Below are 14,763 nucleotides of genomic sequence, written 5' to 3' on the forward strand. Positions count from 1 at the left end.
TGTGTCTAGCTCAGCAAAAAGAGACAAAATATCGAAATAACTGGTTTCATTTAGGATGATGTTTAGGTTCTATTACACTTCTTGCATCTTTATAAATTTCAGAGACTTCATACTTAGCTCAATAATTGAATGTCTTTTACCTTTAGAAATGTAGCCTCTGGGCCAGGAAAAGTGAATCTTTAATCTAGAAGTCTGCATTTATTTTATGACATTTACTCTGCTAGGACATACGTGCTATGAAGCTGCTATGCAGAGAGTAAGTAGGAATTTCTGAATCCTTTCTGCTGTGTGAAAGACAAGAACAACAACCCTTTCTCTTCTGGATCAGGCTCTGCAACTTTCCAGAACTGTGCTCCATATGCTCCCTGAGCAGTGTTTGCTATGGGCAACCATATCCATGTGTTCCAGCTGGCTCTGGACACCTGGTGGAACAGATGCTCTGACCTCTTTTTTAATGTCCTAAGTACATTCATCATCTCTTCTGGAAAAGTGGCACTCTGGGACACGAGTTAGACATTACTGACACATAACTGGGCTTAGCAAAGATGGAGTAAAGAGGCAGAGAAGGTTCTAGAGATACTGATACACAGCGGGGGAGGGGGGGAGCAAGAGCTGTGACTTGGAGGGGCTGGGTGCTGCCCTACTTTGCCATTTTTTGCTGCCTACAGAAGACACTTCATAATGAAATCCTTAAGGAAAGGATTGAGTTGAGTCTCTAGTTGAGCCTAGATCAATTTCTTCATACATATGTTTGGCAAACTAGTTTGCAGAATTTTACTCTGTGGAGATTTACATTGCATCCCCTTCCTCTACTTCTTGTTGAACCTGATTTGAAAATCATATGTAGGTTAGAAGCAGCCCAATTCTAGTAACACATTCTGGCTGTTTGTAGCAGCCCTGAGGCATATTTTTCCTAAGCTGTGACAAACAGCTGAAGTTCTTCACAGTCTTTGTAACATTAAAAAGGCATTTGAACTGGATTTTTCATGGCTGGCTGTTGATATTCACTGCAGAATTTTCAAATATATCTATGGAGTTGAATAATAGGCAAAGATAAAGGTAACCAACTGAGCTCCCTCAACCAACACACAAGAAAAGGCCTTTGGGTTTTTTTCAGTAACATACACCTACTTTTTTAAAATTGTCTTTGAGGAAAAGAACTGGTCAAGTGGACTTGACTATATGAAAGACAGAGCTGTAAGTACATATTGTTAATACTAATAACTGTGGATTTTGGAGAGCTGAGACTGGAGGAGCTCTAGCCATGTTCACAAAAGGAAAAATATGGTGGTCAGATTGTAGCTGGGGCTTGGGTTTGTCTTAAGACACTGTCTTTCAACTTTAGGAAAAAAATTACTAATTTATCTTCTGACTCACCTCCCTATACAAGCCAATGTGAAGAGATTTAGAAGCACAGCCTTGACATTTACTGTGTAGATTTTTGTGAAATGGGTTTTGAATGTTACTGTGAGTGCACTGCCCATAGTTTGGAACATAAATTATTTGACATAGGGATGTTCCATATGTGCAATGGGACAGTAACACAACAGCAGTGAGATCTGAAAGGCCAATAAAACACAATTCATTTGCTTCAAGCACATCTTGACCTGATGGGGTCTATATGGTATAGTCAAATAATTCTCCCATTAAACCTTTAATGCTGAAAGTGAACTTTTTTTGTTTTGAAATACCTGTCATTCCTAGTGGAGAAATTATAAATGAAGGTTCAGTTTAATAGGTGCCTTTATAGTCACTGTGTACTGTCTGAACAACATAAAAATGTGGGTTCACATACTGCTGTCAGACATAGTTCCCTCCTAAAAAGAATTACTTAAAAGTTAATAGTTAGCACATTTTTTCTGTCTTTTCCCTGTAAAGTTTATCATGGCAAAGGCGGACAAAATCAACTCCTAGAACAGATGTTTATTACAATAAACTTAATTTATAGTCAGCTATGACAGAATATGTGGCTATATCAGTTAAGTGCCAGAGTGATTATTGTAGTGTTTGTGTTCAGATAATTCAGGGTCATGTCCAGTGGTGTAGCTTTGACTTGCTGCAAGTACATTAAACAGTTTAGTAATGGATGGGAAGACAGAACCTCTGAAGTGTCTCCTCTTAATAACCATGCCATTATTCATGTGCTGCAGTACTTAAGCATAATAGAGCAAATTAAAGACAGAATAGAAGCTGTCTCTCTTAATTTCTTGCAGATTTTCTATGTTTGTAGCATCTTACATTTGTTTCCTTCATTTAATTATTCACTCTACCAGAGAGGATTATGCCAGCTTTTCATTATAAACTGTCCCTGGAGATATGTAAGAAAACCTCTCCTAAGCTACCTAGAAGTTCAAAACCATTTTCAATCCTGGAAATGAATGCAAACAACCAAATGTGAAGGTTTATTCCATCTTGTCACAAATGAAAAAGACTGCAGTAGTAGTTACTGTAGAGTGTGATCTCATCATCACTGATCCTTGTGCTGGAATCCCAGAAACTGTCATTAGATGGCAGCTGTGTCCAAAGCTGTTTGTAGATGCTTCATAACCACTTGTTATTGATTGGCTGCCCAGGTACCACCGTGCTCACCTACCCATTAATTCAAACAGTGGTATATTACATTTGTACTGAAAATAATGAGAATATATTAAAGAAAGGAGGTAGAAGTATTAAATAAAATGCTGGTTTTGTAGAAACAAGAGGGATTAATCTTTCTTGGTTTTCCCATTTTCTAATATAAACTCTGTCCACCCAGGAAGGTCCGAAGTATGCCTCTGTAGGGAGCTTCCCATAGCTTCAACACTTAGGCCTGAAATATTTAGGAGTACAGAGGAAACCATAGAACAGGAGCTCTGTCTTCCTATTTGAATCTGTGTAACAACTCATAGGACATTTCTGGGTGTAGTAGCTTCTCTTTATGAATGGACTTCTTGAAAGCAAGATTTCTTCTGAGTAGTTTCATTCTGTAAAGGAGATAATAAAAGGTTCCAGTGTATTTTTCCTTGCTTTGGGCAGAGGACAGCAGGGGTTGACTTTGCTCTTTCTGTCTGCCTTTGGTTAAAGGTGATAATTGTGCCTGGACTCCTGTGTGCAGCCAGTGCCAAGATGCAGGATTATTTCCAGCTACAGGAGAAACAGGTGAGAATTGGTTTTCTAAAGCAGGAGATGGGTTTCCTTCTTTTCTTTTAAAAATAATGAAAAGCTTCTGATAGAGAAAAGAGCTTTAAAAAATCTGGGGCAGAAAAGTCAGTTAACAGCATATATGTATGGTATACAATGCTGATGGAACCTGCCTTGCATGAAAATAAGTGCTGTGAATTAGGTCCTCTGGTTTAGATCGGCATTTTTGCTTTCTCTGTGTTTCTTGCTAATCTCTTTTGCATATAATTTCCAAGGCCTAGAAATAGGCAGAACTTTAGTCTTAAATTTGGGGGGAGGGGCTGGGCCTAAAACTTTACAAGTTACATGTAATATAGAGTAGTTTCTTATCATTAATGTCAGCTGAAGTCCTTGAAGGTGGAGGTAACAAAAATGTCTGCTTTGTGAAGTATTTTAATTACCCACCCACTCATTCTCAAGGCAGTCCTCCTTGGTCATGGGAAAGTCTTACTCCTGACCCTGGTTAAAATTACCCACTCTGTAGTGTTTCCTTGACTCCATGTTTTTGCTGCTCATCAAACAGACATTTTACGACAAAGTAAAACTTTGTGACAATATTTGTTTCGCCTTTCTTTTCTTTTCTCTTTTTCTTTTTTTAAACTATTACTTTAAAGATATTCTTCCCCCCTTTTTTTAGTTCCTGTTTCTGGTTCTCATACGGCTGCCTCTGCTTGCCAGCATTCTTTGAGCAGTTTCCTACCAATTGGAAAACAGAGGGATACAAGGAAAATTGATCTGCACCTAAAGCCAAATGCTTTTCACACAGTCTCAAAAGAGCGGCCACACTCCTTAGTGGACCTTAAGGCCTATAAAGACACTAAAATTTTAGTGGCAAAATTTTTGGAACATTCAAACTGTAATCTCCCTCCAGAAGTACGTCACGTAGTGAACAGCATACGGTCAGTCATCAAATCTGATGAGAGACACATGGAAGAAGCCATCTTCAGTGCCAATATCATTGACCAGGTAGGCCACTGATGTTCTAAAGATGTGTCCGGTGTCCATAGACAAATACCTTATTTAGATGTTTTTACAGTTTAAGTTCTTCAGACAATTCCTACTGAAGTTCTTTTATAGTAACATGGCTTTAGTAAGAAATAATTTGTATTTATTGGGCAGCAATGCATTTTACACTGCAGTTCAGACAGAAAACCTGGCTGTGCTTTCCACCAGGTGCCTGGTCCTGAGCCCTGAGCAGCTGGAAGGACAGAAGCAGGAGGGCTTCTGGAGGGTTGTACCTCCTTTGGAAGTGTTTCAGTGTTAAACAGCTTAAATGAAATACTATTCAGAGACTGAACCTTTTAAATGAGAACTTTTCTTACCCTGTTTTCCCCATTTTTTCCTTCTTCACTCCTGCCTTTTTTCCCAGGTAATTACGAGTTCCCAGCAGAATGTGAACAGCTGCAGAAAGCGGCTCCAGGAAGATCTGCACCTGCAGAGCTGTGGTGCTCTGAGCTCCCCCGCTGCCCTCGTGCGCCGGCCCCGGCTCGGCCGTGGTTTGGAGCGGGAGAGGCCGCACAGTTTAATCGGAGTGTGCCGGGAGACCATCCTTTGAGAATATTCACAGGTATGTCATTCCAGCAGAGACAGTTATGGAAGAAACCAGGACTGGGAGAAATACAAGTAGTGGATGACTTTAAAAGGAAAAAGTGTCTTCCTTTGGAATTCCACTTTTTTCCCCACAGCAGGATGAGAACACCTGTTTTTCTGAATGTAAATTTCAGCCTCGATTTTTGCAAAATTTTCATAGATTTATTAGTTAAGTCATAAGAAGTGTTTTCCCAACCAGAAATGAGTTTATTTCACTGTACTTAGAGAAATGCTACTGATGCTGCACAGCATTTCTTGAAAACCATTGCAAACCCACCAGAGACTGGCTGTACAACTTCAAAGTTGTATTTATTTAATGTACCTCAAAGTGTTTTAACTATCATCAGTGTTTTAATAAAAAGTATTTCTGGACTTTGCCTTTTCAACAACTGATTTGGATACAAACATAAAGGTGATTTATACACATACACAGTGCTGCTTCTAATCCATTCTTCCAGTGTCTTTTATTCCAGACTAACTGATCTGTCCAATTAAAACTGCTCACCCCTCCCAATCCTGCCCTTTCAAACTCCACTACTGGCTGCAGTGTGGTTCCTTCCTGCTTTGTTCTGAATGCTCATGAGTTCGTTCCTGCAGTAGTGTGAGCTACCAAGAACTGATGTCAAAGTTCTCTGCAGTGTGTGACCAAAAGATGCATTGGAACACGACTGAAAATCTGCATTTCCAAAAAGCGTCTTTCACAAACTTTTTACCAACACCAACTGATAGGAAGTTAGAGGAATTTTTATCTAGCAGAACCTTGTATGTTTTCAAAAAGAATTGTTACTCCAATTCATAGTTTTGACAATTTTATTACTAAAACATGTTATGTGGTTCTGCTGTGTTCATGATGTATTTAACATTAAATCGAAAAGTAAATATTGACACTGATTTCATTACCAGCATAAACACAGGTCTGCCAGCAACATCTTCCAGTGCAAGCTTCATCCTGGCTCTCTCAGAGGAAACTGGAAAGGCCTTAAACAGAAGGTTCTCATAAAGAACCTACCACAGGTTGATGTTTCGGGGTTTTAAATTTTTGCAGCAGTGCTTGTCAGTAGCCTTAGTTTCCATTTGAGGTTTAATCATGTACTGGTTTCATTTGTGTCACTCTGAGCTGGGCAGACATCCTGTGAAAAGGTCACAAAGGAACGTAGCTGAAGATGGGTAGTTTAAGTTTTACAGAATCATCCATTTTTCAATGTATTTTAATTATAGCATGCTTCTGTATTGATGTGAAGTTACAGTGACATCCAGTGGCAACAAGGTATGCTGATTGAAAGCTTCTACTCTAAAGATCATAATGATACACAAATTCCTAATTCAAGAGAGTATTTCCTTCTAAAAAAATAATCTGTGACCTTTGCAACTGCACTTAGATGAAGAATTAAATGATTTTCTACTTGGAAATTTTTACTATGTAAAGTTACACAACAAACAAAATAAGCAAGCTTTCTTATTTCAGATTTATTAGTGATAGGTTAATTCTTTCCTAAGGTCAGTTGCATGCAACACACTACTCCTTTGAAGTACAGGCATCTAAAGCTCTTTAGTTACTGCATGGTAAGGCTTCTTAAGTCACAGTGTATTTTCTTCAAGGCCTTGGCCAAAAGAAAAAAATTAGACAAAGTTACACCAGTTAACATTTATCTCATAAGGAATACAACTTTACTACTAGGCTCTTTATCTACACACACTCTAATACTGCTGATGGTGCTAGGATATTTGTCAAAACAATTTACATTCAGAACACATTGCCTTAGGAATAAGAATGCTTTATAAAAGACAGAAACAGGTAAGCATGGCTTTCCCATTTTGAGCTAATATGAACAAAAAGGTAATATGCAAAAATTAAAGAAAAAAAACCCCAGCCCAACACATACATCACACAACCTGTGCAATAAGTTATTCATGAAATAACTCTGTTAAATCATAAAAATCACAAGCATTAAAAATAAATATGTATCTAAATAAATATTTTGATTTTAATCTTGTGGCAATTATTCTTTATTTAGCATATGAAACACTTGTTACATGTTTATGTTCACACCTTGCCAAACAGGTTACACTTGTCATAACAATATCAAGTACTACAGTGGTTTTCTTTACAGTAGAATCTAAAAGTTTGAACTGCACACATTCCTTTCCACTGAAATACCATCGATTCAGCACCAGTTTTTAAATTATGCAAAGTCATCAGTATTGGACCACTTTATGGGACTGGGATTTTTTTTTTAACTTGAGGCAGCCAGAACTTTCTCTAATTGCTTCTCTTTGCCGTTTCCTGCAGTCTCATTCATCAAATATTCACATTCACTGTGTTATCAAACAAGACAGACATACATCACTCCACATAAAGGTTACAAATAAATATGTTTTAAGTTCTATGAGAAAAGAGTTTAGAAGATGTTCAAAATACTTAAATGTTTACAAAGATTTTTCTCAGTGATTATTGTCCTTGACCATCCTTCTCAACACTTCCTGTCAAAGAAATAGAAAGGAAGGAGAGAAAAGGCAGAGACACCTGTCTGTTCCTTGTTCTGGGGTCCTCAGGTCAGCTTCCGAGCCTTTCATTCATACAAAATACAAAATTCTTTTCAGCTATGACAGCTTCAGCTTGGATGGAAGATGTTAGATGTAGAGAGGGGTCTCTTGACCTGTTAGAAGCCTGAACATGGCAGCTGGCATGGTCTTCATGTGAATCTGTCAATTGATTGCACAGAAATTAATAGAGCTGGTACTAGTTTAAAATAATCCATAAGGCCCCATCTGTCTCTCCCTGTGGTCAAAGTGCATTTTTTTGTCCTGCCTTCCATAGATGTGTTACTAGAGTTTCTCGGTCAAAGTTCTCTAGTTTTAAGATGTTGGTTTGCCGTCTTTGCTTTTTTTCATGTTGGTTGGGGTTTTTTGTTCGTTTTTCTTTTGTTTTTTAATTATTAATGACAATTACATCATGTGACATCATATAGTTTTAAAAGCCACTTAAAACACTTGCTATTTTACACCCTACTCCAATTACAGAAAAATTTACAGACATTAAATAAGAAGTAGCACAAACCTCTCTGCAAATTCATTCTGCTGTTCTGGTATTAACTGAACTGAGATTTGTATTCTATCTTCCTTCCCCGTGGGAATATAATTTCATATGTATTTTCACCTAATTACAGTAGGATCCTCTGAACACAAAGCTTGGACTCTATCACCTGATATTTAAATGCCAATCAGGAGTTTGGTGGAATAGTTTCTCTCATGGCTACTGTACTTAAATTCCTTCATCACAGAGGACTGGGCCTCCAGTCCCCAGTGCCAGAGGGATTTTACAGACTAACAGGGTCCAAGGCTCAGGTAACCAGGGTTCCACCATAACTGTATTTACAGCTCTAAGTACCTATTGGACAACACAAGAGGAAGGAAGGAAAACTTTACTAACTGATAACACAGACCCTCACCAGCTGCCTTGGTATCTTCTCTTCATGCTGTAAAGAAAAGTTTCATGCTGTATTCCTATGTTATGTGAGAAGTTACATAGCAAAGAGAGACCATAAAGGCATGGGGGGCTATAGGAATGTACAGCTTTGCTCCTGACAAACTGCACATACTCTATTACAATTTTTCAAGTATCATTTTCCAGAAGGAAACCAGCTGTCTTTGATTTTTGTCAAAGGAACTAGTGGGAGATCTGGCCAGGGTTCTGTATTAGACTACCATTAAACTCAGGAAGGATTTTGAAAAACTGGAGGATCTTGCTTATTTATTGCTGGTTTCTCTAGAAGTACTGGAGAAAGGTGTCTTAACTTATTCCCAAGGTAAGTTGGAAATTAAATTATTAAAATGTATATCAATTTGCATCTCTCAGACCTTTGAATAGTAATTCATTTCTATGGCAGATGCTGTGGTGATAAGCCAAGAGACATTTTCACAGCCAACATGCCTGAGTGATTTGTTCCTTTAATCACCTGGTTTAATTCAGACAGTAGGTTGAAGGTACAGAATTATGCCAGGAACTCTTGCAAATGAATGTGAAAATGCAGTGAATGTGCATCATTAATTGTTAAAAAAATTTCTGTTAATTGCTTCTTATTAGTGCCAAACTCACTTTACTAAAGTGGTAGTTTCAATGCTGTGTTGACACTCTTTTCAACTGAAACATACATTTTTTCAAGTATTTTACTTCCTTGATAAAGACTGTTTCCTTACCTCTCCCACTGAATTAGACAATGCTTGTACTATCTTCTCATGAGCAGTAGCCACGACGCTCTGCCCGTTGATCTCGATAATCCGATGCCCTACTCTTACCCCTCCCCTCTCTGCTATTCCACCTCGCATCAAGCTGCAAATCTGCCAAGAGAAAACAAAGTTTAGTGAAGTTTAGAAATATCATAATGTAGCACTTACTGGGATTTTATGTGTAATAATGAGTGGTGACACTGTAAGGATTCAAGAAGATGCTTGTTGAAAGTATTAATCAATGAGTTTTTAAATGGTGGTTTAGTGGTTTGTTAGAGAGGGGTTTTTTTCTGAAATTTCTGCCTATTGCAATTTTCATTTTCAGTCTCCAACTGGGAACGTAAAAATATCTATCACAGTGACACAGTAGTAGCCACCATGCAAAAGTAGAGATGGGGGAAGAGAGAAGTTTTATCTACTGTTGGAACACAACTTCTTTCCTGTGCCTTGCAGAAGGGAAGTGGGCTTGCTCTCCAGGGTCACAGCTTTCCTCCGCGTTGTTCAGTGCTGCTGGCCACAGGGAGCTCGGGATGAAGAAGGCAAGTTAGGCAACTCTTCTTTAACTGGCAGCTAAGCTTCCAGTAAAGAACTAGGCACAAGTTTTGAATATTATTACCTCTACAATAGGGTAATAATTCTACAAGAAGAACTACATTCAGCAGACATAGTCCCAGCAGACACTGCTACCTAAAGTATTCTGAGATTGCAGCATGCGTAGAGTCCAGGCAGCAAGAGATATCTCAATCCAGTGTGGGGAATTTAAAAGAATGTTTCATCCTTAGCAACAGTATCTGTGCTGCAACAGGATCCTCCCTGGCAGACTAGACAGCTGTGCATTAGATAGAAATTTTTGGTAAATTGTTTCAAAAGACTGAGCCCATGCATCACATAAGGCAGATAATGTGTATCTCGAATCTCTGGAACCAAGTAGAGTTTAGCAGTGCTGGGATTTACCTTTTGTTTATCAGAAAAACCTGTTCTTGGAGGAAAACAAATGAGTGCTGGAGCATCAGATAATGGCTGTTTCTGCAGTTACTGTCAATGGATAGAATGATATGCCAAGAATCATTATTTGCTGCAATCTGGTCATTTGCTCAGAGCTAAATACAAGTATGATAAGATGTGGCTTGTGTCCCAGTGAGTTTGTTATCTAATTCAGAAGCACAGTATGTGGGGAGACGGCCAGTCTGGAATGCATTGAAAGTAAAACATTGTCTATGGTTGCCTGAAATCTTTTCCTGTATGGCACTAGCAGCTACCTTTAAACTCCTCTCCACAAATAATATCGCTATAAAAAAAGAAATCCCTTCTCACTTGAGGTTCAGACTGTTTGATATGAGGAGTGAGAATATATAGTTACTCTTTGTTTATAAAAGGCCTTTATCAGCCTTCATAAAAAGAACCAAAACCAACACACTCCTCCTGCAGTGAGATTTATCTTCTACCATGCTCTCACCAGTGGCTGAGTGCTACCTACTGTGGTCCTTAAAGTATTTCTGATGGGCTTCAATGGAAAGAGGCAGTATCACTTCACAGAATTATGTCTTGAATTTCAGTCACGTACAATATACTGTTTTGCAGGTAGTCTACCTTCTAATCATACAGCTGACCAGATAAGTTGTACTACACAGATCTCTTTTACAGAAAGCTTCTCAGTTCAACTCACTGTTAGAATAAGTTCGCTCCTTGCTCTTGGGGAGCAGTAATCAGAAAGGACAAAAAGCAACATGTACCAAAAGAAACCCGGTAAATATATTTTTCATGGTGTAAAGGAAAATAGACAGTACAGCCAGCTGAAGTAAAAGCTTTTGGAGCGAATGGAAATGTGATCCCTCACCCACCAGCATAAAGGAAAAGATAATGGCTTGCATATCTATCCAGAGTAGGTTTCATTGTTTGGCTCTCAATGCACTTTTAGCACTTCTAATACCATCAGTGAGCTTCTTCTTTCTAACAGCCCCAGACACAGAAAGTGGTCTTTTCATTCAGGAATCTCTCTCCAGGGAAGGCAGGCAGCTTCCTTTTTGTGAGCATTAAGTGTTTTAATGAGGTAAAAAGAGAAGCAGACATAGAGGATGAGTGGCTCTGCCCAGCTCCCAGACCCTGGTAAGCCAGAGGCAGAGCACACAGAGAAAAAAATATTCTGCACTTACAGCACACATTTTGTGGCTCCTTTATTTGCAAGGGCTGTCTCAAAGCAGCCTTAAGAGTTTTGTCTCCAGCCAGTGGAGCTATGGCAGATGAGGCTAGCAAGTGTAAGCTGAGCAGTACCTCTAAATAAATATGATTTTATTCCGCCAGGACTCTTGAACCTGTTGTATTTGTTGAACATGGCAACAGCTGTAATATTATTAGATAAAGCAAGACAGATCAGCTTCTTGTAAGCAAGAGTCTGTATTCTATTGACTCTGTAAAGTGAAGGGGAAAAAAAGAAAAAAAAAAAGGTGTAAACCACACTGGTTCAATCCACTCAGCTGTGACAGGTTTGCAATGTCTCAGACATGCTGCAGCACATCAGATGTGAAACTTCAGTAGCGTTACAATCAGTTTTATTGCAACTGTCCATCGAGTAGCAAAGCATTAAGGATAAAATAGTACCAGATAAACTGTTTATTCTGTGTAAATGCCATAATCATAACCTATTAAAACCAGATTTCTGCACATCTAACTTTTATATTACGCTTTTGAAACCCTGTAAATTTTTTTGCCAGTTTAAATGACAATAAAAGGCAGGGAAGAAAGAATTAAATATTCTGTAAAGCTTTACTGTATTTTTAGATTGCTTGTGCTAGGCTAGGGACAAGGTAGATAGACTTCTCAGAGAAAGCACTTGAGATCTAGACTGAGAAGTGGTGCTTTATCAGCAGTAAAAATACAACTGGTAATACATGGATTTTTTCATAATCTAGAAAATAATGTGATATATAAGGACCACTTGTATTTAAATAACATCATTTTAAAAGAACTGTAGCACAATGACTTTCAGAAGGTGGCTGATAGGTCACCTAATGCTCACCTCCCCATCACACAACATTCATACTTGTTACATACATATGCACAACATCCCTTTTTTTCACCTGCAGCAGTGCAGTGTCTGCATGTGCCTGATACCCTGTGCAGGCAAACCCCTGCAGACAGTGCTTCTGTGTGGCCAGGTTGTTTATGGGCTATTCCCTACTATATAATGGCTGTACATCCTGCACCGATGAGATAGGCAGGGTGAAAAGGAACCACTGCAAAGCTGCTATCAGGATGCACAGAAATTAAGTCCCAGCTGCACAGATAATGAGATAATGGCCTACCAGAAAGAGACATTTAATTGTATCTGTCTTGACAAGCCATTTATTTCTTTGCTGTGCTAATGCTGAGCCAACAAAGAATAACAATATTGTTTCTGGATCCTATCATAATTTGTAACAATTGCTGGCAATTACAAAACTACTTTTAAAGAGTACAGTGTCAAACTACCAGAGAGACATTTTGCAGTCATATTTTCAAATGTTGAGGGAGAGTTTTTCAGAAGAAGGGATTTTACAGGCCCAGAGGTTTGTCTCCATAGCAGCCTAACAAAAGATGTTAATCTCTGCTTTTTGTTCGCTGGCTTTCATATTCAAACAGACTTTTCATAAATGAAATGCATTGCAAGGCTTTTTTTTTTCCTATATGAAAAGGATTTTTATGCTGAATTTGGTGAACTTTTTATTTGATGTCATCTGAATGTTGCTCATGTAACTGGGAGGAATGATGATCTGCCAGTGTGGTGACAAATGGCCAGTAGATGGAGGGAGCACACTGTGACAGAAACAACCAGAGCCTGCAGAATTTACTAAACCAAGGCTCCAGTCGTGTAGGAGATGATTAGCTGGGACAAGACAAATTGTCACACAGACTCCCTGTCCGTGTGATGCTCCTAATCCACCTTGGCCTGATTCTTTTCCCCAGCCCTGATCCCACCCCCACCAAAGCTGTGAATGGGCTCCTGAAGACTTGATAATCACACCCCAGTGATGCTTATAGGTCCTTAAATGTGTTCCCTTCTTTTGATCATAGCACCAGTGGAACATACAAGATTTACAAAGGTGAGCAATTAGGAAAGAGATCAGTGCCTCAAACAGGGTGCCCTCTGTGAGATCAGGTAAAACCAGATGCTGGGATAGGGATCACTTTGGAGTGCATCTAGCTGGACCAGGGCATGCAGCAGTGTCCTTTACACCATGTGTCATCTTAGGTAGGGACTAAGTTAAACTTTGGTAGAGTAGTAACTGAGAGATGGCCAGGAGAGCTGAACAGCCACTCCTGAGCCATCTGTTTGCTGACGTGCAGGAAGACCCATGAACCACATCATACAGTTACCTGCTGCTCTTCCAAGGATGGCAAACAGAAATCTGGCAACTTCAATCAACGCATTTCACAGAACAGGGGACAGAGCCCACAGTCCTTTGTGATGTGGTTTTCTGTGTGAGCAGCCTGATTATTTTTTTTTCCTAGACTGGAGGAAGAGGAAATGGTGATGGTCCTGCACTACAGCCAGTCTCTAATGCTAGTGTCAGCCCCCAGAAAGGCCAGTGGCTACCTGAGCTAGTTGTGTGGGAGTTTGCTTTGGAAAGGTGTCACAGAACGGCTTGGGAAGGAAGAACTGCAAGAGGAGGACCCTGAGCTGCCTGGGGTAAGTGTTCCCTGCCACATTTGTTCTTCTCTTTGCTGCTGTTACTACAGGGAAGCTGCAGCACACAGAGAAGGGGTACCTGGGCCAAAACCTATACAATTTCTTTGTACTGAGAAGTTTAGTTTTTAAAAGAGTTTAGTTTTAATAAGAGGAGTTCACAATTACATTCCCTTGCCTACTATCATATGATCCACATAAATTATGCACAGCAGAAGAAAAATTAAAAGTCTTAGTGAGCATGTCATGAAATTTTAAAAAGAGAAACAGAATCAGATCTAAGATTAAAGTGTTGTAATTGTAGAAACCTTTTTCAGCATAACTTTTCCTTGGAACTCTGGCACGAATGATGGCTTTACATGAATTAGCTGATCAGGCTATTGAACCAAATAATCTGGGCTATAAATCTTGTTGCTGTATTATGTAGGAAAATCCCTCAATAATTTCTCCCAGTGTCATCCATTTGCATTATATTACTCAGAGACTATAAGGTTTTAATAAACAGTAGAAAAAGTGAAGTCATGCAAGATTCTTTCAGTACTGCCATATGTTTTTTGCAAAAGAAAAAACAAAAAGTAAAGGGAAAAACCCCCAAACAATCAATGAACACAGAAACTCACAATTCCATTCTGTACACTGAAGCCCAGCTGGTATTTCAAGTCTGGCCGTTTTATGAGGACAGTAGTAACAGGAGGACAGCTGACAATGTTCAGTTTGACTTGTGTCTGATTCTTGAGTCCCTGTAAGATATTCCAAAAGTCAGTATTTCTGAAATGAATCTTACTGTGCCCTCATCTGTGATTTCCTAATTGCAAGAGTGTTAAGCAGAGATCAGAGAAAGAACTGTAAGAGTTAACAGAAATTTGTTGTTAACTTAGATATACATTTCTCTTATTTATTTCCCAAGATATTTGGCTCAACAAAACATTAAAATTTTGCCTTTAGTTACTAAAGAAATTTAAACAAATCTTTCAATAAAAACCAAAACTGACTACTGCTTGCCCTGTTCTAGCATCTGGCTAATTAAGCTCCTGCTTCTGCTGCTCTTCGTAAATCTGCACAGACATCAGATTTAGTCTCTATGACTAAAGATAATGCATTCTGAGATTCCATTGTGTCTGCAG

At 38.9% G+C, this 14,763-nt stretch overlaps 2 protein-coding genes across 9 annotated transcripts in view; one reads left to right on the top strand and one right to left on the bottom strand.

Moving 5' to 3' along the window:
• FAM189A1 (family with sequence similarity 189 member A1) overlaps positions 1 to 5,121 on the top strand; it is an 87,867-nt gene extending 82,746 nt beyond the window's left edge. For all 6 annotated transcript variants that reach the window (XM_042039358.1, XM_042039360.1, XM_042039355.1 and 3 more), the window contains 3 exons: positions 3,064 to 3,138; positions 3,797 to 4,125; positions 4,529 to 5,121. In XM_042039358.1, coding sequence (XP_041895292.1) covers positions 3,064 to 3,138; positions 3,797 to 4,125; positions 4,529 to 4,714 — 590 coding nt within the window. In that variant the 3' untranslated portion in view covers positions 4,715 to 5,121. The remainder of the gene's footprint in view (positions 1 to 3,063; positions 3,139 to 3,796; positions 4,126 to 4,528) is intronic.
• Positions 5,122 to 6,196: 1,075 nt separating this feature from the next.
• Positions 6,197 to 14,763, bottom strand: part of APBA2 (amyloid beta precursor protein binding family A member 2) — a 90,528-nt gene continuing 81,961 nt past the window's right edge. For all 3 annotated transcript variants that reach the window (XM_042039363.1, XM_042039364.1, XM_042039362.1), the window contains 3 exons: positions 14,260 to 14,379; positions 8,947 to 9,087; positions 6,197 to 7,452 (listed from right to left, as the gene is read on the bottom strand). In XM_042039363.1, coding sequence (XP_041895297.1) covers positions 7,381 to 7,452; positions 8,947 to 9,087; positions 14,260 to 14,379 — 333 coding nt within the window. In that variant the 3' untranslated portion in view covers positions 6,197 to 7,380. The remainder of the gene's footprint in view (positions 7,453 to 8,946; positions 9,088 to 14,259; positions 14,380 to 14,763) is intronic.

The sequence above is a fragment of the Corvus kubaryi genome, unplaced genomic scaffold (genome assembly GCF_017639235.1).
Source record: "Corvus kubaryi isolate FWS band 111438036 unplaced genomic scaffold, C.kubaryi_AGA036_p1.0 37394, whole genome shotgun sequence".
NCBI classification, from domain to species: domain Eukaryota; kingdom Metazoa; phylum Chordata; class Aves; order Passeriformes; family Corvidae; genus Corvus; species Corvus kubaryi.